Here is a 21,834-nt window from a genome sequence, read left to right as displayed (position 1 = left end):
GGTGACCAGAGGCAGTGCGGGCTGTGAATGTGTATCACGGCCAGCCTTATATGCTCAGAGTCCCCCTCATTCTCTCTGTACCCCAGTCACACATGTGCACACCTCGGTTATCTAGTCACTGTGGGCGTGTTTTTATCCCTGACACACCCTCATACTGATGGCCTGGTGGAGCTTCCCCAGTCCTCTAAGGGGCACTCTCCATTTTAGTTACTCTATGGGAATCATCCTCAGGAGCTCCTAGACATAGCCAAGGAAACCTGGGAGGGGGAGCAGACACCCCACAAAGGTGTCATTGAGCATATCATATGCAGGACAGGATTACAGCGATCACATCTATTGTAGAAGAACACGAAGTTCACACCCAGGAAGCCCAACAAAGAATATACAATGGGGTTTTCTCATCTGGTGACCGGGTCCTGGTGTTGGTTCCCACTGTTGAAAGCAAGTTCCTGGCTAAGTAAAAGGGTCCTTTGAAGTTGTTAAAAGAGTTGGGGAATTACAAAGTATATGAACCGGATAATAGAAATCCTGAGCAGATATACCATGTACACCTGTAAGCCCCTGGAAGGAAAGGGTGGCACTGACTGTGGGGTCTGCCCCTGGAACTCCTGGGAGTACTGAGTCCCCTCTAGTCCCTGAAGTCACAATTCCAGACAGACTGTCTCGTTCCCAAAAGCATGGAGCTAAAGAGTTCCTGATAAGGAGCAGAGACACATTTTCAGAGTTACCTGGTATGACTTCAGTGGTTTAGGATGATATTATTACTGAACTTGGGGACCGTGACAAACTCAAACCATACCGATTCCTGAAGCTAGAAGGAAGGACATCAGTGACAAAGTCAAGAGGATGCTGGAGCTAGACATCATTGAGGGGTCTAATAGTGACTGGTCTAGTCCTATCATTTTAGTCCCAAAACCAGACGGTACTTTGAGGTTCTGTAATGACTTCAGAAAGATTAATTCAGTGACAGTCTATCTGGATGACATAGTGATACATAGCACTGAATGGGAATCTCATTTGCCCCATTTCCAGGTGGTCTTGGATTCTCTCTTCAAGGAAGGTTTTATGGCAAAACTTGGGCAGTGGCCATTGTTTGTTCTGTTGAATTGTTGGGGAGGAGACACACTGGACACCTTGGCTGCCATTGTGTTATACGCTGGGTGTCCGGTGCGCTCCGGTACCTTTAACCACTTCCAGACCGGACACTTTCCCCCCCTTCCAGTCCAGGGCAATTTTCAGCTTTCAGCGCTATCACACTTTGAATGACAATTGCGCAGTCATGCAACACTGTACCCAAATTAATTTTTTACCATTTTTTTGAGACAGATAAAGCTTTATTTTGGTGGTATTTATTCACCGCTGGGATTTTTATTTTTTTTTGCTATGTAATGAAAATGTCCAAATATTTTGAACAAAAGTGTTTTTTTTATAAAATTTTGCAAATTAATAATATTTCATCATAAATCTTTGCCAAAATGTATTCCGTTATCTTTTTAGCAAAAACACAAAAAAAAAAAGTTTATAACCAAAAATTATAATTTTTAAACATTTTTTTTACATTTTTATTTAATTTTTTTATATTATTATTTTTTACATACTGTCACCCTAGCAGTACAGTGTCACCATAGTGACACTGTACTACTTGTGGGGGTGATGAAGATTTTTTTTTTTTTTTTTTACTGATTGCTTTTATACCCATATAGGATGTAAAAGCAATCATTTCTCTTTCTCTTTGTGTGCATTTCTGCACTCATTGAGAAATACTGAGTGAGCTGTGATTGGTCACAGCTTGTCACATGGTACAAGGCTTTTGTGAATAGCCTTGTACCATGTGACCTCTGTGATCATTCACAGATTTCACACATAGTAAGCAATGATGTCAGAAGTGACATCTTGCTTACTACTTTGCATGTGATCACTGATTGGCCAATCAGTGATCACATGATCGGGACCTCGTACAGAGGTCCCGTCCGACGATCGGTGTTTCACTGTGTCCGGAGGACACAGCGGGCACCGGATCGCAGTGCTGCGCGCTCCCAGGGAGCGCGCACAAGCAGGGTGCGGGGAGGCCGTTCATAAACGGCCACCCAACCCTGTACTGCCACCGTCCGGCCATTTATATACAACGGCCGGTCGGGAAGTGGTTAAAGAGGGGTGGGCTCCCTCAGGTCCCCCTGCCCTTGGTCTATACATTAAACCCGTTTTTAACGCATACTGTTAGACGGGGTAATTTGGTTTGTTTGCAGGCTGGCTGGCAAGTTGAGCCGGGAACGTTTCTCTTTTGTTGTGTGACATGCGTTGCCCGTTCAAGTGCTCCTTGCTGTGAAGGCCAGTTATAGACTGGGGCAGCGGCCATTTCTTGTCCTATCAGGGTGAGCAAGCCTAGTGCTTGTCAGTCTCCAAAGATGCAGTTTTACAGCTTCCACCAACCTTCCATCTCTCCCAGACATGACTTGTCTGTTCCCAGGTATGAGAGATCTGACTGCATGTTTCTGGTGAGTATAAATTACAACCAGGGAGAGGCGTAAAACCTGAGCTGGACCAAGGATCAGAGATCCCTAGAAGTGTATGAGAGGAGCCTGGGAGATGTGTGAACCCAGAAGAGGATTTTCCCGGCTCCCTCTGAGACACTCTGCTACATATCCCCCCTTGTTTCATCCCCAGGGTTGGCAGAGCTGTGGCCCAACAGGAGTGAACCCGGGACCGGGCATCTACATTTCCCATCTTAGCCCCTGGTCTGTGTTTTACCATGAAGGGATAATCTTGAGGAGCCAAAAACCACCAGTTCACCCGTCTATTTGTCTCCTTCTTTTGGGCCATCCATTGAGGGGATCATGGTCAGCTATCAGGTCAAACTCACCCTAACAAATAGTATCTTAGAGCATCCAAGGCCCACTTTATGGCTGAACATTTCTTGTCAATTACTGCACATTTCTTTCCATGTTCATTACGTTTGTTTTCTGCTCAGGTACACTACAGGGTGGTCTTCCCCATTGTGTACCTGTGACAACATTGCCCCAATACCAACATCAGATGCATCCGTTTGAACCACATAAATCCTTGGAAAAATCAGGGGTGTACAGTACTGGGTGTGCACAAGGGGGCCCTCTTCAGGACTTGGGAAGACTCTTCTGCCACTGGGTACCATCTTACCATTACCAAGTCTTTCCCTTTTGTAAGGTCAGCCAGTAGAGATGTTAGAGTTGCACAATTTTGGATAGACCTTCTATAGTGCCAAGGAAGGTTCTGCTTTTTGTTTGCAGGATATGGCCATTCTTGGATGGCTTCTATTTTGTTTTATGACGCCTTGTCCAATAGTGTTGCCCAATTACTTGGTTTTTGCCGTTACTTTGTGGAACATTGTACAGCACCTGTAAATAGCACCAATAAACACTGCACTGTGTGACACCACATCACTGGACTGGTATCTGTCCCTGAAAGTGTGCCCATCCCAGGGAGCTTTGTACCCGCTACCCATCCCCAGCCCATGATTCAGAAACATTGAACTGCAATTTCCACTGATCTGACCAGTCTTCCAGCAACACCAACTCCTGTTCCATGTTACAGGTATCTCCAAGTTCTATACGTAGTCTGGGGGTCCCTGTGGAAGTCCATGTGTGGACATTCCTACCTATGATAAATGACAGACTAATCCCACCTGGAGACCTGGGGACACTGTACAGGTTCTATATGTAGTCTCGGGGGTCCCTGTGGAAGTCCATGTGTGGACATGTCTACCTATGATAAATGACAGGCTAAACCCACCTGGAGACCCGGGGACAATGTACAAGTTCTATATGTAGTCTGGGGGTCCCTGTGGAAGTCCATGTGTGGACATTTCTACCTATGATAAATGACAGGCTAAACCCACCTGGAGACTTTCTCCACACCTGGAGTGTGCTGAGTTCTTGGAGAACGTCTACACAGTGTTTCCAGATTGGCTTTATCACCCCAACGAGCTCGCTCCAGTTCATGGATGTCATCATTATGTTTGGAGGATCTCACCAGTCAGGAGCCTTTCCTGTCATCCTACATGTTCCCTTCTGAGGATTGTTCTATCCTTCCAAACAAATGTATGAAATCATGGATGAGTCCTCCTTCTATGTGATCTAGAAGATCTTCAATCACAATGTCTTTATGGATGAAGTGGATGGCCCAGTTTATATATTATTTATTGCTTTACAGCTTTATTCCCTCCAGGATTCATTCTTTATTTATAGAACCATTCAAGGAAGTGTTCTTACTGTGAGAGATCTCCACCACCATTCCTCTGTGACCATTACATCCTTGTCATTTATTTATTTCATGTACTTATATAGCCGTCAGTTTACGCAGCACTTTACATATATATTGTACATTCACATCAGTCCCTAACCTTCAAAGGATGTACAATCTAAGGTCCCTAACTTACATTCATACATACACATACTAGGGACAATTTAGACAGGAGCCAATTCACCTACCAGCATGTCTTTGGAGGGTGTGAGGAAACCGGAGTACCCGGAGGAAACCCACACAGACACAGGGAGAACATGCAAACTCCAGGCAGGTGGTGCCGTGGTTGGGTTTTGAATCGGCGACCATAGTACTGCCAGGCAGAAGTGCTAACCACCTTCAAAACAACCGCACTGTCTTTTTCCAGAGCAGCCTGGATTTTTCTTGTGGTTACCTGTGGGTTTCCCTTTGTATCCTGAACAATTATTCTGGCAGTTGTGGCTGCAATCTTTCTTGGTCTACCTGTACTTGGCTTGGTATCAAAAGGTCCCTGAATTTTCTACTTCTTAGTGGAAGTGATGACTGGCATATTCATGGCTTTGGACATCTTTTTATGTCCTTTTCCATCTTTATAAAGTTCCATTACCTTGTTACGCTGGAATTTTGATAGTTCTTTTCTGCTCCCCATGGCTCAGTATCTAGCCTAGTCAGTGCTTCCACGGAAGAGCTAACAAACTCATTGACTATTTATACACTGACACTAATTGCAATTTACAAAGCCACAGATGTGGGACATTAAGCTCCAATTGGAATTTTAACCCGTGTGTGTGTCACCTTGTGTGACTGTACCGAGGCCAAACATTCCAGGGGGCGGAGACTTCTGATCCGGGGGGCGGAGACTTTTGATCTGGGCCATTTCTGTTGTCATTATGATTTCTAAAGGAGCCAAACAACTATTGGATAATAAATGGTTTCATGTGATCATCATCCTTCAATAAAAGAGCAGATCAGTCGTATTTCAATATCAATGCCAAAATGTCACAATATCTGCCAGGGGATGCAAACTTTTGAGCACAACTGTATATATATATATATATTTAATGACATTTATTGCTTACTTATACGTACACAGCTGTATCTTTTTATCAAATTTTTTTTATCTGCATTTGTGTTTTGACACGGTGGAGGACCCTGGGGAGGCTGCACTATGAATACCCCCCCAGGTGATCCAGGATATGGAGAGAATTGTCGTTGTTCACCTGGTGATGTCTGCTGGGGCTCATCCTGGGACTAAGGAAAATGGGTCTCCGAGTGTGTCCTCCTGAGAAGATGTCTGTGGTGGAGGTGAGGGCTGCTGCAGTGGTGGAGGTGAAGGCTGCTGCAGTGGTGGAGGTGAGGGCTGCTGCAGTGGTGGAGGTGAAGGCTGCTGCAGTGGTGGAGGTGAGGGCTGCTGCAGTGGTGGAGGTGAAGGCTGCTGCAGTGGTGGAGGTGAGGGCTGCTGCAGTGGAGGTGAGGGCTGCTGCAGTGGTGGAGGTGAGGGCTGCTGCAGTGGTGGAGGTGAGGGCTGCTGCAGTGGTGGAGGTGAAGGCTGCTGCAGTGGTGGAGGTGAGGGCTGCTGCAGTGGTGGAGGTGAGGGCTGCTGCAGTGGTGGAGGTGAGGGCTGCTGCAGTGATGGAGGTGAGGGCTGCTGCAGTGGTGGGCTGCTGTGTGTTGTGGCCTTGTGCACCGGCGCCATCTTGGCTGGAGGAGTTCACTGCAGAAGAGGGGACTGGCGGTCTGACTGAGGTTGCTGTGTGGGCTTCTTTTTCACCATTAGCACCGACTGTACATCTTGTGTTCCCCCAGCTAGTGCTGCTGTTTCCGGGACCCCTCCTCTGCCCCACTTCCTTCATTTATCTCAGATGGTGGAGGACATGCAGAACACGGTCAGCACATAACCTGTCCCGGCCCAGCGCATGCGCACTGCGGGTTCAAAGACAATTTCTAGCAAAAATACTGATTGTTACATGGAAACAAAAAGTGTCAGAAATGGCTTGGGGGGGTCAATGTCCTATTCCTGATCTGTGCCGGCTGTCCCATGTCCTGGTATGAAGACGTCTCCTCTTCTCTGTATTGCTTCCTTTGTGTGAGATCCCCGGTGATCCTGCCAGTCCCTCTGCTTCCCTGTCACTTTCATGGTCAGTTCTCCATCCATGCTGAAAACAAAGCCTGCTCTCCTTCAATGATAAGACTTGTCCTGACACCCCCCCTGCTCAGCCATGCACTGGGAAGACCTGTAAACAGAAGTCAATTGTGCTGTTGTTTCTCCTTCCCATATACAGCTGAGATCAGAGGGAATGTGATCACTTATAAAAAGGGGAACAATGTATTTCTAATGTGTTTCTATCTATACACAAACGCTTTTCTTTCATTTTATGTTTACCTGAACTGGTTGTATTACAAGGTGAAGGCTTACATACAGATCACCTTCTATCCTTCCATGTCTAATGTACTAAGAAGTGTATTAGTATGAATCCATGCCTGAAGAAGGAGAGTAAGGGGTCTGCTGATAGAAATTAATTGGACGAATGTGACACAAATTCATGGAGCCCTTACAGATTCTGGCCGTAATTTAACACATTGATTTCCTATGACCGTCAGCTCCATCTAGTGACCATAATGAGGTATTATTCATGAAATACCTCAATCAGTAAAAGTATCTCAATACTGCATTATGGCCACTAGATGGAGCCAAGAATATCAGAGTATGAAATAAAATACGGCCAATATTCATCCAAGCTGGGCGAACGCCGGTCACATTCGTTCAACTCATTCTTTTATTTTTAAATAGATCTCCAAGTGTTTGTGAAATCTCCCACCACAAAATGTACTCAGCCAATGACAGGTCAGGACATTTTTATTCTCCTCATGATATGTATGGCCAACCTGGTCCCACACTTCATCCATGTCTTTGGGGACCTCTCATCTCCTTATGAACTGTTTCTTCCATGATGAAGATCAGCCATGGAGTATATCTGAGGTGTATATCAGGGTGTGCTTCTTCCCCACATGAGAGCTGGGATGTCCAGCAACATTCATCTAGAAGACATTTCCCGCACTCAAGGCACTAATACACCTCCAGGGTTGTGTGGGACCCCTGATGTACAGGAACACAGGACTTCAGTGAGGAACATTTCCCTCACTCAGGACAGGAAAGTGGCTTCTCCCTGTGTGACATCTCTGATGGATAGAAAGATTGGACTTCTGTGAAAAACACTTCCCGCACTCAGGACAAGGATACGGCTTCTCCCCTGTGTGAGATCTCTGATGTATGTAAAGATTAGACATATGTGAAAAACATTTCCCGCACTCAAGACAGGAATACGGCTTCTCTCCCGTGTGAGATCTCTGATGTTTGTAAAGGTTGTACTTCACTGAAAAACATTTCCCACACTCAGGACAGCAATATGGCTTCTCACCCGTGTGAGATCTCTGATGTATGCAAAGACTGGACTTCCATGAAAAATGTTTCCCACACTCATGACAAGAATATGGCTTCTCCCCAGTGTGAGATCTCTGATGTGAAACAAGCTCTGATTTTTGAAAAAAACTTTTCCCACAATCAGAACAGGAAAATGGCTTCTCCCCTGTGTGCAGTCTTTGATGTGTGCTAAGGTGAACCTTCTGTGAAAATGTTTTCCCGCACTCAGGACAGGAATATGGTTTCTCAGCTGTGTGAAGCCTCTGATGTTTTTTAAGATTAGACTTTTTTGAAAAACATTTCCCGCACTCAGGACAGGAATACGGCTTCTCCCCCGTGTGAGATCTCTGATGTTCATCAAGATAGCATTTAAAATGGAAACCCTTCCCGCACTCAGGACAGGAAAAGCTTTTCCCTGTTGGAAGAACAGCCCGGTCCCGCACAGTCTGAGGTTCCTCAGGATACAAGGAATCCGATGGTCCATCTACACTGGGTGGTGCCGGATGGACATTGGAGGGAGCCGGGTTTTCTCCTGGACTATACTGTGTGATGTCCTCATCTTCTACTTTCCAGTCTGGAGACAAAGTGAGACAATCCTCGGAGGTTTTCCTCATCTCCCGGCCATGGACTAAAATACAAAGAGGATTACTAGACAGGAGCTGATTGGTTCCCCCAAACCAGGACTCCGCCCACATCAGGCAAGATGGGGAACACAGCTCAGGAAAGTGACCAGGGGATTACAGGCTGATATCACCCAGTCCCCGCCCTACTCTGGACCAATCAGTGAGCAGTATGGGTGGAGGAATGGATTTAGTGTTCATGACCCACCTGTGCTGATCTCTGTAGGAGTGTCCTCCTCTATAAATGTCCCCGTTATTCCATCCTCCTCCATAGACTGCTGATCATCCCTCACATACGCCTCTTCTTCTTCTGCTTTCACCTCAACTTTTATATCTATCAGATCTTCAACCTAAAACAAAATAATAATAGAAGAGCTCATCTGTAAAACATAAACTCCAATATTGTGACATCACATAAAAAACAATCACTTCTGTGAGACCATATTCTAGATGCTCCATCCCACCAACCTTGTAATAGTGAGGGATGGTGTGATCTTCCTGTGTGGAATCCCGGGAATACAGAGGACGGGGACATCTCTCTGGTGGGTTCCTGGTATTAGGTGGCTCCATCATATCCTTGTGTCCTTCTGAAAACTCCTCCATCACTCCATACTCCTCATCCTCCTCTTTATACTCTTCTTTAACATCAATATTATCATCCCCGAGGATTCCACTCTGAAAGATATAATAAAACATTCATTGTAACAAACATGCTGTGTATAAATCACAACTACCAATAATTGTCATCATCTACCTGATGATGGTGAAGGATGGTGTGACCTTCCTGTGTGGAATCCCGGGAATACAGAGGACGGGGACATCTCTCTGGTGGGTTCCCATGACTGGATCCATCTGTAGGAAACACACACACTGACTGAATCCATTGTTTCTATGTGTTTATCAGATGATGGGGGATCTAGGTGGATCCTCCGTACTGCTCTCTCCTTTACAATAAAGTCTCCTCTTACCCGGTGATGTGAGGGGCGGCTGATTGTCCATCATGACGTCCTTGTAGAGATCCTTGTGTCCTTCTAAATACTCCCACTCCTCCATGGAGAAATAGACAGTGACACCCTGACACCTTATAGGAACCTGACACACACAATGATACAGTCACCATCCAGACACATCCCTTGTCTGTTACTGGAGAATGTCCCAGAATTCCCGGCACCGCTCACCTCTCCTGTCAGCAGCTCCATCATCTTCTTGGTGACTTCTAGAATCTTCTGCATGTTGTGTCTCTCAGGGTTTAGGGAGTCACATGGAGGCACTGTGATGGTCATATGATCACCTGACTTCAGAAGAGGAAATCTCTGCATTGAGGAAACAATAGGAATGTCATGTTAGACTCCCAGAATCCTCCTCACCTCTCCGGTCAGGTCTGTGTGATGTCATGTGACCTCCCAGAATCCTCCTCACCTCTCCGGTCAGGTCTGTGTGATGTCATGTGACCTCCCAGAATCCTCCTCACCTCTCCGGTCAGGTCTGTGTGATGTCATGTGACCTCCCAGAATCCTCCTCACCTCTCCGGTCAGGTCTGTGTGATGTCATGTGACCTCCCAGAATCCTCCTCACCTCTCCGGTCAGGTCTGTGTGATGTCATGTGACCTCCCAGAATCCTCCTCACCTCTCTGGTCAGGTCTGTGTGTTATTAATAGAGATAAGGGCAGCACAGTGGCTAAATGGTTAGCACTTCTGCCTGGCAGTACTAGCGTCGCTGGTTCGAATCCCAGCCATGGCACCATCTACCTGGAGTTTGCATATTCTCCCTGTGCCTGCGTGGGTTTCCTCTCACACTCCAAAGACATGCTGGTAGGTGAATTGGCTCCTGTCTAAATTGTCCCTAGTATGTGTATGTATGAATGTGAGTTAGGGACCTTAGATTGTACACCCCTTGAGGGTTAGGGACTGATGTGAATGTACAATATATATGTAAAGCACTGTGCAAATTGACGGTGCTATATAAGTACCTGAAATAAATATATAATAAAGAGTGATGTCATGTGACCTCCCAGAATCCTCCTCACCTCTCCGGTCAGGTCTGTGTTTTATTAGTAGAGATGAGAGCGATGTCATGTGACCTCCCAGAATCCTCCTCACCTCTCCGGTCAGGTCTGTGTCCATAAAGATCCCATAAACCCCCCGGGTCGCCCGATAGTAAGTGGAATAGGTTCACTCTGTTCCCGTGTTGGTGAATATCTAGATCTTTTTCTACAACCTTTAGTTTGGAAAACACCATCCTTCCTTAAAGATTCAAAACAGGTACTGATGGATATAAAAGACATCCACGTAAGCAGTCACACTCTACTAGTCACAGCGGATGTGTCAGCATTGTATAGTAACATAAAGCATGAGGATGGTTTAAATGCTGCTGAGTTTTATCTTAATGAAGCCACTGAGATCTCACATCCTCAAAAGAGTTACTTGCTAGAACTATTGGAATTTGCAATGCAACACAACTACTTCTGGTTTAATGCTAAATATTACCTACAGCGGACAGGAGTTGCCATGGGCGCGAAGTTTGCGCCGAGTCTGGCAAACCTCTTTATGTCAAGATGGGAAGAGGACATAATATATTCCAGAGACTGGCCACATTTAATTTTTTATCGAAGGTTTATTGATGACATCCTACTTCTCTGGGAGGGTGACATATTTACGTTGAACAACTTTTTTTACCACCCTCAACCATAATAATAATAATATTAAACTCACTTTCCAGTATAGCAACAGTGAGATAAATTTTTTGGACCTAACTTTATGCAAGAATGGGACATGCATTTCCACTAAGACCTTCTTTAAAGTAACAGACAGGAATAGTTATATTCCTAAAGATAGTTGCCACCTCCCCAGATGGCTAGACAATATACCGAGGGGCCAATTTCTCCGTGTTCGGAGGAATTGTACGGAAGTAGATGACTATAGAAAGCAGGCTAACATACTCAAAGGGAGATTCATTGAGAAAGGCTATGACGAGAATATCTTAGAAAGGGAAATTACTGAAGTGGCTGATATTGATAGAACGAATCTCCTAACGTCCAGAAGTAAAGTTCAAACAGAGAGGAAATGTCCCTTTATCACCAACTTCTCAACACAACACAAGGAAGTGGCCAATATTATTAGAAAAAATTGGAACATTTTAAAAAATGACTCGGTTTTGGGTGAAACCCTTCCAGATCGACCGGAAATTACTTACCGGAGAGCCCCAACATTAAGAAACATGCTAGCTCCTAATATTGTCAACCCCCCTAAGCCTCTTACATTTGGTTTCCTCAACACCAAGGGATTTTTTTCCCTGCAATAATTGTATGTTATGCACCTTTAATGGCATTCACAAAAGATCTGTGAAAACTTTTAGTTCGAACGTAACTGGCCAATCCTATGACATACAATCAACTATTACTTGCTATAGTTCCCATGTAGTTTATCTCCTGAGTTGTACCTGTGGTAAGCAATATGTAGGACGAACGACAAGGAGATTGAGAGACAGGTTACGTGAGCACCTATCTAACATCAAAAAAAAGGTTTTAAGGATCACTCACTGTCCATGCACTTTCGTCAACATCACAACAGGAACCCACACGCACTCAAATTCATAGGCATTGACATGGTTAATAAGAATTGGAGAGGCACACATAAGAGAAGAGCCGTTTCAATGCTAGAAACCAAGTGGATTTTTTTTGTTACACACCCAAGCACCACAAGGGCTAAACGTAGAGCTAGATGTAAACTGCTTCATCGATACCAGTTAATTTATTACCGTCAAGGTGTTCTTTACGGGTGGCTTTATTCATTTGATCACTATACCAGTCGATAGTTCACACGCGAACTATCGTAGTAGGGGACAGGCTTTTTGGATTGCTACCAGTCTTTGATACATTTTTCTTTCACGATTTTATGTTCATTTTTATATGTATTCTTACTTTTATTTATTCGATTTTTAATGAGGTTATTTCTTTCTACCTTTTTAGCTTTATATAAGGTTGTTTTATCATATGAATATATTTAACTATCTGCACCCATTCGTTTGGGGAGATGTGAAACGCTAATCTGATATGGTTCATAGTACTGTTTTTAGTGACCAGTATTAACCTATTTATCTGCTATGGATTGTTCTGATTGGACATCCAATCCAATTTTGGATTTCATTATGAATAGATTTTCTGGCAATGGTGTGTAGACCATTTCATTACATGTATATTACACATTAATGCCAGCGGATTATTACTCCTATTTATCATGTAGTGCAGCGGTTCTCAACCTGGGGGTCGGGGCCCCTTTGGGGGTCGAACGACCATTTCCCAGGGGTCGCCTAAGACCATCGGAAAACACATATTTCCGATGGTCTTAGGAACCGAGACACCGCTGCTGTCTCCGGCGATGTGTGGGCGGGATGATATGCTGCCCCTGTCACCGCCTCCTCGCCGCTGATTGGCCACCGGAACTGTAGCTCAGGAGAGGCACACAGGCGGCCAATCACCGGCGAGAAGGTGGAGCTTGGAGAGGAGGAGCCGAGCGGCAGAGCGCGGAGATCGAAGAAGATTGAGGGAGCTGCAGGAACGAGTGAACAGAGAGGCCAGAGAAGGAAGACAGCTGACAGGTAAGTGCAAATTTTGCTGCTGCAGCCAGGTATGCAGGCTGTAGATGGGAGAGGGAGAGAGCGAGCCCAGGCTGGAGCAGGAGTCAGCAAGGTAAGTATCATTGGTGTCAGTGGGAGGAATAGTGCCCCATCATTGGTGTCACTAATACCAACGATGGGGCACTATTCCTCCCCCCACTGACACCAACGATGAGACGCTATTCCTCCCCCCACTGACACCAACGATGGGGCACTATTCCTCCCCCCACTGACACCAACGATGGGGCACTATTCCTCCCCCCACTGACACCAACGATGGGGCACTATTCCTCCCCTCACTGACACCAACGATGGGGCACTATTCCTCCCCCCACTGACACCAACGATGGGGCACTATTCCTCCCCCCACTGACACCAACGATGGGGCACTATTCCTCCCCCCACTGACACCAACGATGGGGCACTATTCCTCCCCCCACTGACACCAACGATGGGGCACTATTCCTCCCACTGACACCAACGATGGTGCACTATTCCTCCCACTGACACCAACGATGGGGCACTATTCCTCCCCCCACTGACACCAACGATGGGGCACTATTCCTCCCCCCACTGACACCAACGATGGGGCACTATTCCTCCCCCCACTGACACCAACGATGGGGCACTATTCCTCCCCCCACTGACACCAACGATGGGGCACTATTCCTCCCCCCACTGACACCAACGATGGGGCACTATTCCTCCCACTGACACCAATGATGGGGCACTATTCCTCCCACTGACACCAATGATGGGGCACTATTCCTCCCACTGACACCAATGATGGGGCACTATTCCTCCCACTGATACCAATGATGGGACACTATTCCTCCCACTGACACCAATGATGGAGCACTATTCCTCCCACTGACACCAATGATGGGGCACTATTCCTCCCACTGATACCAATGATGGGGCACTATTCCCCCCACTGATACCAATGATGGGACACTATTCCTCCCACTGACACCAATGATGGGACACTATTCCTCCCACTGACGCCAATGATGAGGCACTATTCCTCCCACTGACGCCAATCATTGGGCACTATTCCTCCCACTGACACCAATGATGGAGCACTATTCCTCCCACTGACACCAATGATGGGGCACTATTCCTACCACTGACACCAATGATGGGGCACTATTCCTCCCACTGACACCAATGATGGGACACTATTCCTCCCACTGACACCAATGATGGGGCACTATTCCTCCCACTGACACCAATGATGGGACACTATTCCTCCCATTGACATCAGTGATGGGACACTATTCATCCCACTGACACCAATGACGTGGCACTATTCCTCCCACTGCAAAATTACAGTTATGAAGTAGCAACGAAAATAATTTTATGGTTGGGGGTCACCACAACATGAGGAACTGTATTAAGGGGTCGCGGCATTAGAAAGGTTGAGAACCACTGATGTAGTGATATAGGTTGAGTGGCATGTTGGAGTAAATACCCTAACCATCCACAAGATGTCACTACCCATAAAATCTCCATTAGACTATGTTTATAGTTTTTTATATACACTTTAATTTCCATATTTTTTGTTTCTAATGTCCTAAGCTCACCCTCAATAAAATGCATTGTGGGCTTATTGCAAAGGGAGTAGAGAGAATCCTCGGTGCTCCTGATGCGGGGCGTCTGCTTAGGAGGCTTTCTGGTATGTGTACACTGTGGCACCAACAAAATGGCAACCGCGAACGCTCATTGCGCATGCGCGAATGCCTTCCCTATTTATGAACTCTTGGAAAATGGCCGCGAGCGCTCACTGCGCATGCGCGAAAGTCCGATTTCCGTCTCTGCGCTTAAATCACTGGGAAAATGGCCGCTAAGTCACTAGTGCGCATGCGCGAACCGGAATCGGCGACGCAGGAATGCACAATTGCGCGCCAATTACCTCTCTATATAAACACAATCATTTACCATGGGCACACTCCCTCTGAGGAAGTGTTATTCACACGAAACGCGTTAGGGAGGTGCCCCTGACCGGTGTATCCATACCACAAGGCTATCCTGACTGACACCCTGGTGGCCAGACTCTGTTTTGGATGTAAGTTTATCCTTAAACTGTACGTGCTGTAAGTTTTGCTTATTAAAGATATACTACACTATCAGAAGCTTCTCTGGGTCTCATCTATTGCATGGGAGCCCACTTTTGAAGGTTTCCGTTTATTTGGGAATGATGTGTGATCACCCCCTCCCCCGCTGATGATCTTTCTGGTGGATGACTTACCATTATACCTGGATTGATGACATCTGGTGGCCAACCTGCAGATGACATCCTCCTAATATTACAAGTCCAGAGCACCAGGAGCGGGTCTTAATTGCTCCATGCGCATCCCTTGCGCTATCTGGTTAGTGCATTATTTGTACAATCACGAGATCACAAGAGTCACGAATATCTTTGAACATGGATTATTTGGACAATTGCACCTATCACTTTATCTCACCATGTAATATGGACTGAGTTCTTTCATATAAGTTATTATGCTATTCATGTTCTGATTTTCCGCCTGTTCATACTAACTTTAATAGCGCTGCATATCTTATTTTACATGTTTTCATTTGGGTCCCAAGGTTACCTTTTATGCTAGCTGCTTTACTCCTACGTTCCCAGCGCTCTATTATCTTTTTATACAGGTCTGTGTTTTATTAATAGAGATGAGAGTGACGTCATGTGACCTCCCAGAATCCTCCTCACCTCTCCGGTCAGGTCTGTGTTTTATTAATAGAGATAAGAGTGACGTCATGTGACCTCCCAGAATCCTCCTCACCTCTCCGGTCAGGTCTGTGTTTTATTAATAGAGAGAAGAGTGACGTCATGTGACCTCCCAGAATCCTCCTCACCTCTCCGGTCAGGTCTGTGTTTTATTAATAGAGATAAGAGTGACGTCATGTGACCTCCCAGAATCCTCCTCACCTCTCCGGTCAGGTCTGTGTTTTATTAATAGAGATGAGAGTGACGTCATGTGACCTCCCAGAATCCTCCTCACCTCTCCGGTCAGGTCTGTGTTTTATTAATAGAGAGAAGAGTGACGTCATGTGACCTCCCAGAATCCTCCTCACCTCTCCGGTCAGGTCTGTGTTTTATTAATAGAGAGAAGAGTGATGTCATGTGACCTCCCAGAATCCTCCTCACCTCTCCGGTCTGTGTTTTATTAATAGAGATGAGAGTGACGTCATGTGACCTCCCAGAATCCTCCTCACCTCTCCAGTCAGGTCTGTGTTTATAAATAGAGATAAGAGTGATGTCATGTGACCTCCCAGAATCCTCCTCACCTCTCCGGTCAGGTCTGTGTTTTATTAATAGAGATAAGAGTGATGTCATGTGACCTCCCAAAATCCTCCTCACCTCTCCGGTCAGGACTGTGTTTTATTAATAGAGATGAGTGATGTCATGTGACCTCCCAGAATCCTCCTCACCTCTCCGGTCAGGTCTGTGTTTTATTAATAGAGAGAAGAGTGACGTCATGTGACCTCCCAGAATCCTCCTCACCTCTCCGGTCAGGTCTGTGTTTTATTAATAGAGATAAGAGTGATGTCATGTGACCTCCCAGAATCCTCCTCACCTCTCCGGTCAGGTCTGTGTTTTATTAATAGAGATAAGAGTGACGTCATGTGACCTCCCAGAATCCTCCTCACCTCTCCGGTCAGGTCTGTGTTTTATTAATAGAGATGAGAGTGACGTTATGTGACCTCCCAGAATCCTCCTCACCTCTCCGGTCAGGTCTGTGTTTTATTAATAGAGATGAGAGTGATGTCATGTGACCTCCCAGAATCCTCCTCACCTCTCCGGTCAGCAGGTAGATGATCTCCAGGGTGAGGTTTAGTATCTTCTCAGTCATGTGACTCCGGTCCTCCTCCATCCTCATTGGTGCCATCATGTGATCTATACAGGTCTCCTTGTAGACGGATAACTTTGGGAAATGAAAGTAAGAATGATTTGGATGGTATTGGTCACACAATAATAGGATGTGGATGTGAGGGGGGAATAGGAGGGCTGCTGGACATTGAAGAACTACTCCCCCCATGGGAAGACATTTAGTTTGGACTGTTTAGTGTTTGTTACATCTTGAAGGACCTGGAACCCTCTTGGTTCGTCGGATCAGAAATTCCCTTTTCTCTGTTGGGATTGTTTTGTTTCTGAACTGGTTTGCAGCTGAATCAGGACTCCTCTAAGAACAAGTGCTCACTGAGTGAAGGAATGTCCTTCTCTATGTTACTTGAAATTCCAGAACATGTCACATGACCAGTGAGACAATAAGATTACATTACATGGAGTTTATATAGCACCAAAGGGTTTGCTCAGCGCTGTACAATAGGGGGGGACAATACATGAAACATTACAGCAACTACAAACAGCACACGAGGGGTAAGAGGGCCCTACTCTTTCGAGCTTACAATCTAGGAGGGAGGGGGTAGTGGTACAGGAGGAAGTGGCTGTGGGGGATGGAGTGGTAGGAGGAATGAAGGAGAGCAGCAGTTAGGTGAGGGTGGGGTAGGCTTCCCTGAAGAGGTGGGTTTTCAGGGAGCGCCTGAAGGTGAGGAGGGAAGGTGACAGTCTGATGGATTGGGGTAGTGAGTTCCAGAGGATGGGGGAGGACCTGGAGAAGTCCTGCAGTCGTGCATGGGAGGAGGAGACCAGGGAGCAAGATAGAAGGAGGTCCTGTGAGGAGTGAAGGGTACGGGTAGGGTGGTACTTGGGGATCAGGTTGGTGAGGTAGTCAGGGGCAGTGTTGTGAATGGCTTTGTAGGTCAGAGTGAGTAGTTTGAATTTGATGCGTTGGGCGATAGGGAGCCAGTGGAGGGAGAGGCAGAGGGGGGTGGCAGAGGTGGAGCGGTTGGTGAGGTGGATGAGTCTGGCCGCTGAGTTCAGGATGGTCTGAAGCGGGGAGAGCCTGCACTGGGGTAGGCCGGTGAGGAGAGAGTTGCAGTAGTCAAGGTGTGAGATAATCAGGGAGTGTACGAGTAGTTTAGTGGTGTCTGGGGTAAGGAAGGAGCGTATTTTGGCGATATTGCGGAGGTGGAGCCTGCATGTATTTGTAAGTGATTTGACATGAGGTTGGAAGGAGAGGTTAGAGTCCAGAATGACTCCAAGGACTTTGGCTTGGTTAAGATGGTTAAGATTGGCAGTTCTGTAAGGTCAGAAAAATAAGTACAGGTGGGGGGAGGGCCACCACAGACCCAGAGACCTCCCCTCCCTCTGAGTCCCCTGACACCTTCAGCCCCCTATTCCCCCAAAGCCCTGCAGCCTGAGTACCCCCTAAAAGGTCCCAGATTCCCCCTTCAGAGGCCCTAAAGTCTTTCAGCTTTACTAAACCATCACAGCCCCTCAGCTCCTCTACTTCCCTCACACCCCTCAGTATTTCCCTCCCTCTGACACCAATGATGGAACATATTCTTCATGGCCGGCTGGGGAATGTTTCCTTCCTCCTGCCCAGCAATGTAAGGGGCTCTATGCTCCATACTCCTGACCCCGGCACTCCATCATTGTGTTGGCTGCATAGTGTAATGATTACCCATTGGCTGCCTGTGTAGTGTCATCATTGCCCTTTGTAGGCCATGTATGGTCAGGATGGTCCTTGTCTTGTCTATTTATTGTCAGTGCTGTTTGTTTAGAGGACCATATTACTAGAATTTATCTCCACAATGAGGAGAATGTTCCGGCCCCGGAAGTGGGGGAATGTTCTGCCCCTGAAGGGGTTCATCTGGGTTCCCACACTATATATGTGTGTATCATCATCTGCTGGAGATAAAAGACGTCACAGTGACTATGGAGGAAGAGGACGGACATGACTATGGAGGAAGAGGACGGACGTGGCTATGGAGGAAGAGGACGGACGTGGCTATGGAGGAAGAGGACGGACGTGACTATGGAGGAAGAGGACGGACGTGACTACGGAGGAAGAGGACGGACGTGACTACGGAGGAAGAGGACGGACGTGACTACGGAGGAAGAGGACGGACGTGACTATGGAGGAAGAGGACGGACGTGACTATGGAGGAAGAGGACGGACGTGACGATGGAGGAAGAGGACGGACGGGACGATGGAGGAAGAGGACGGACGGGACGATGGAGGAAGAGGACGGACGGGACGATGGAGGAAGAGGACGGACGTGACTATGGAGGAAGAGGACGGACGTGACTATGGAGGAAGGGGACGGACGTGACTATGGAGAAAGAGGACGGACGTGACTATGGAGGAAGAGGACGGACGTGACTATGGAGGAAGGGGACGGACGTGACTATGGAGGAAGAGGACGGACATGACTATGGAGGAAGGGGACGGACGTGACTATGGAGGAAGAGGACTGATGTGACTGTTGATGAAGAGGACGGACGTGACCATGGAGGAAGAGGACGGAAGTGACTATGGAGGAAGAAGACGGACATGACTATGGAGGAAGAGATTGACATGACGATGGAGGAAGAGGACGGACATGACGGGGGGTTACTGGGTGTAAATAGGAAATAACATTATTACCTCCTCTGCTGCCACTTCCCCCAATGTCTCCTCTTCTTTGTGCCACATGGAACGTTCTATCTGTACCTGACATAATTTCCTGTCTGTACCTGACATCACTTCCTTTCTGTAGCTGACATCATTTCCATAGAGACTTCCTGTTTGGGTATAAGCGAGATCACCACCTTGTGGAGCTCAGAGGAACTGCAGCCCTGAGAAGAGAAATGTCTCACGGTGTGATCCCGGCCTTGTGCTGTGTTCAGCATTTTGAATGTTTTCTTGTCATATTTGCCCTTTAACCCCTTCAATTCCGGGTACTTTTCCCCCCTTCCTGCCCAGGACAATCTTCAGGTTTCCCTATCCTTCCTTCAGGAGGTCCAGTCCCCACCATTTGGGAATACAGTATGTATGGTAGGTATATGTGAGCGCACAAAAATGGATATCAGCCGCTATGCACAAGGTAACCAAGTAACACCTTACAATCAGCAATGTAAATAATAGTGTGCAGCGCTAAAATTATTGTAAAAAGTCAAAAAGGTATATAAAAGTGACATAAATATTCACAAATTGATTCTGAAAAATAAAGTCATGTGATATAAATAACACCAGACATATAAAAGTTCATAAAGTGACTAAGTGCTCATATATCCTGTACAGTCCTGGAAACGGTGCTGTGCAATCAGTATGGAAGAAATGCGCACTCACCGGAACGCGTAAAATAATGTGCGTTTTGTAATAAATCCTGCTGTCATCTAATGGTCATCTCAGGGCAGGAAGAGAGTAAACTCCCTCTTATGGGGGATGGGTCCTGGGACTTTAAGATGATTAATCCAGGTTTTCCAGAGTTCCCCTTAAGGGATGGATGGGTGCAGCTCACTGGGTGTAATAGAGGCTCCCTCTCTGGATGTCTGTAAATCAATACTCCCCGGGGGGGTCAAGGCAAACACATCCCATAGTGTAGTAGTATGAATGTTTATTGAGATAATAATAGGTATCCAGATAAAAACACATAGGGTGAGTAAGCAAAACCGCATGGACTAACCGGCCAGAGTTAAAGATGGCCGCCGGAGCTCCACGTTGCTCCAGCGGTGTGACATCATGGCGTTATTGGCTCCTCCTTACGCGTTTTGTGCACCCGCAGGTCATCTGAGAGGAACACCAATAACGCCAACCCGCGCGCCGTCAGTTTATATAGACGACTGTGCATGCGCATTATACATGCGCCATCTTTGAGAAGACGTAACTTAGTGCGCACGCGTGGCTAAGTGGACGCCATTTTTCCTTAGGTATATTGAAGGATACAAGCTGGAGTGACATATACAAGTGTCAGCAAATACACAGTAAATATTAGATAGTAGTGGGGTCCGGATAGGTCAGTAAGTAGTGATCAGTTGTTGGATCAAAACAAGGCGATATAAGAAAAGGGACAACAATTGAGTGTCCTAAATCCAGGCATATACCAAGGGAAGAATGGAAGCTGAGGTGTCATATATGTCAGGGAAACATACCATAGAAATCATTATAATTCCCAACAATATACTATATAGTCACTAACAATGATATACCACCAGATATAAATATATATATATATACCAAGGGAAGAATGGAAGCTGAGGTGTCATATATGTCAGGGGAAACATACCATAGAAATCATTATAATTCCCAACAATATACTATATAGTCACTAACAATGATATACCACCAGATATAAATATATATATATATACCAAGGGAAGAATGGAAGCTGAGGTGTCATATATGTCAGGGAAACATACCATAGAAATCATTATAATTCCCAACAATATACTATATAGTCACTAACAATGATATACCACCAGATATAAATATATATATATATACCAAGGGAAGAATGGAAGCTGAGGTGTCATATATGTCAGGGAAACATACCATAGAAATCATTATAATTCCCAACAATATACTATATAGTCACTAACAATGATATACCACCAGATATAAATATATATATATATACCAAGGAAGAATGGAAGCTGAGGTGTCATATATGTCAGGGAAACATACCATAGAAATCATTATAATTCCCAACAATATACTATATAGTCATCAACAATGATATACCACCAGATATAAATATATATATATATACCAAGGGAAGAATGGAAGCTGAGGTGTCATATATGTCAGGGAAACATACCATAGAAATCATTATAATTCCCAACAATATACTATATAGTCACTAACAATGATATACCACCAGATATAAATATATATATATACCAAGGGAAGAATGGAAGCTGAGGTGTCATATATGTCAGGGGAAACATACCATAGAAATCATTATAATTCCCAACAATATACTATATAGTCACTAACAATGATATACCACCAGATATAAATATATATATATATACCAAGGGAAGAATGGAAGCTGAGGTGTCATATATGTCAGGGGAAACATACCATAGA

General features: G+C 45.8%; 2 protein-coding genes across 2 annotated transcripts in view; both read right to left on the bottom strand.

Annotated features, from left to right (window-relative positions):
• Window positions 1–7,152: 7,152 nt before the first annotated feature.
• Window positions 7,153–21,834, bottom strand: part of LOC149452152 (uncharacterized) — a 57,828-nt gene continuing 43,146 nt past the window's right edge. Inside the window, exon 4 of the mRNA XM_089689726.1 lies at window positions 7,153–8,027. Within this exon, the coding sequence (XP_089545852.1) occupies window positions 7,375–8,027 (653 nt within the window). The 3' untranslated portion in view covers window positions 7,153–7,374. The remainder of the gene's footprint in view (window positions 8,028–21,834) is intronic.
• On the bottom strand, window positions 8,069–10,419 carry LOC149452153 (uncharacterized). Its single transcript, XM_089689720.1, has 6 exons — window positions 10,396–10,419; window positions 9,474–9,608; window positions 9,264–9,387; window positions 9,050–9,147; window positions 8,760–8,970; window positions 8,069–8,121 (listed from the first exon to the last, which is right to left on the bottom strand). Exons 1-6 carry the CDS (start codon window positions 10,417–10,419, stop codon window positions 8,069–8,071), a joined length of 645 nt encoding a protein of 214 aa, XP_089545846.1.

The sequence above is a fragment of the Staurois parvus genome, unplaced genomic scaffold (genome assembly GCF_062004578.1).
Source record: "Staurois parvus isolate SC_StPar_1 unplaced genomic scaffold, SC_StPar_1.0 ptg000494l, whole genome shotgun sequence".
Classification (NCBI taxonomy): domain Eukaryota; kingdom Metazoa; phylum Chordata; class Amphibia; order Anura; family Ranidae; genus Staurois; species Staurois parvus.
This window is presented reverse-complemented; position numbering and strand designations above follow the sequence as displayed.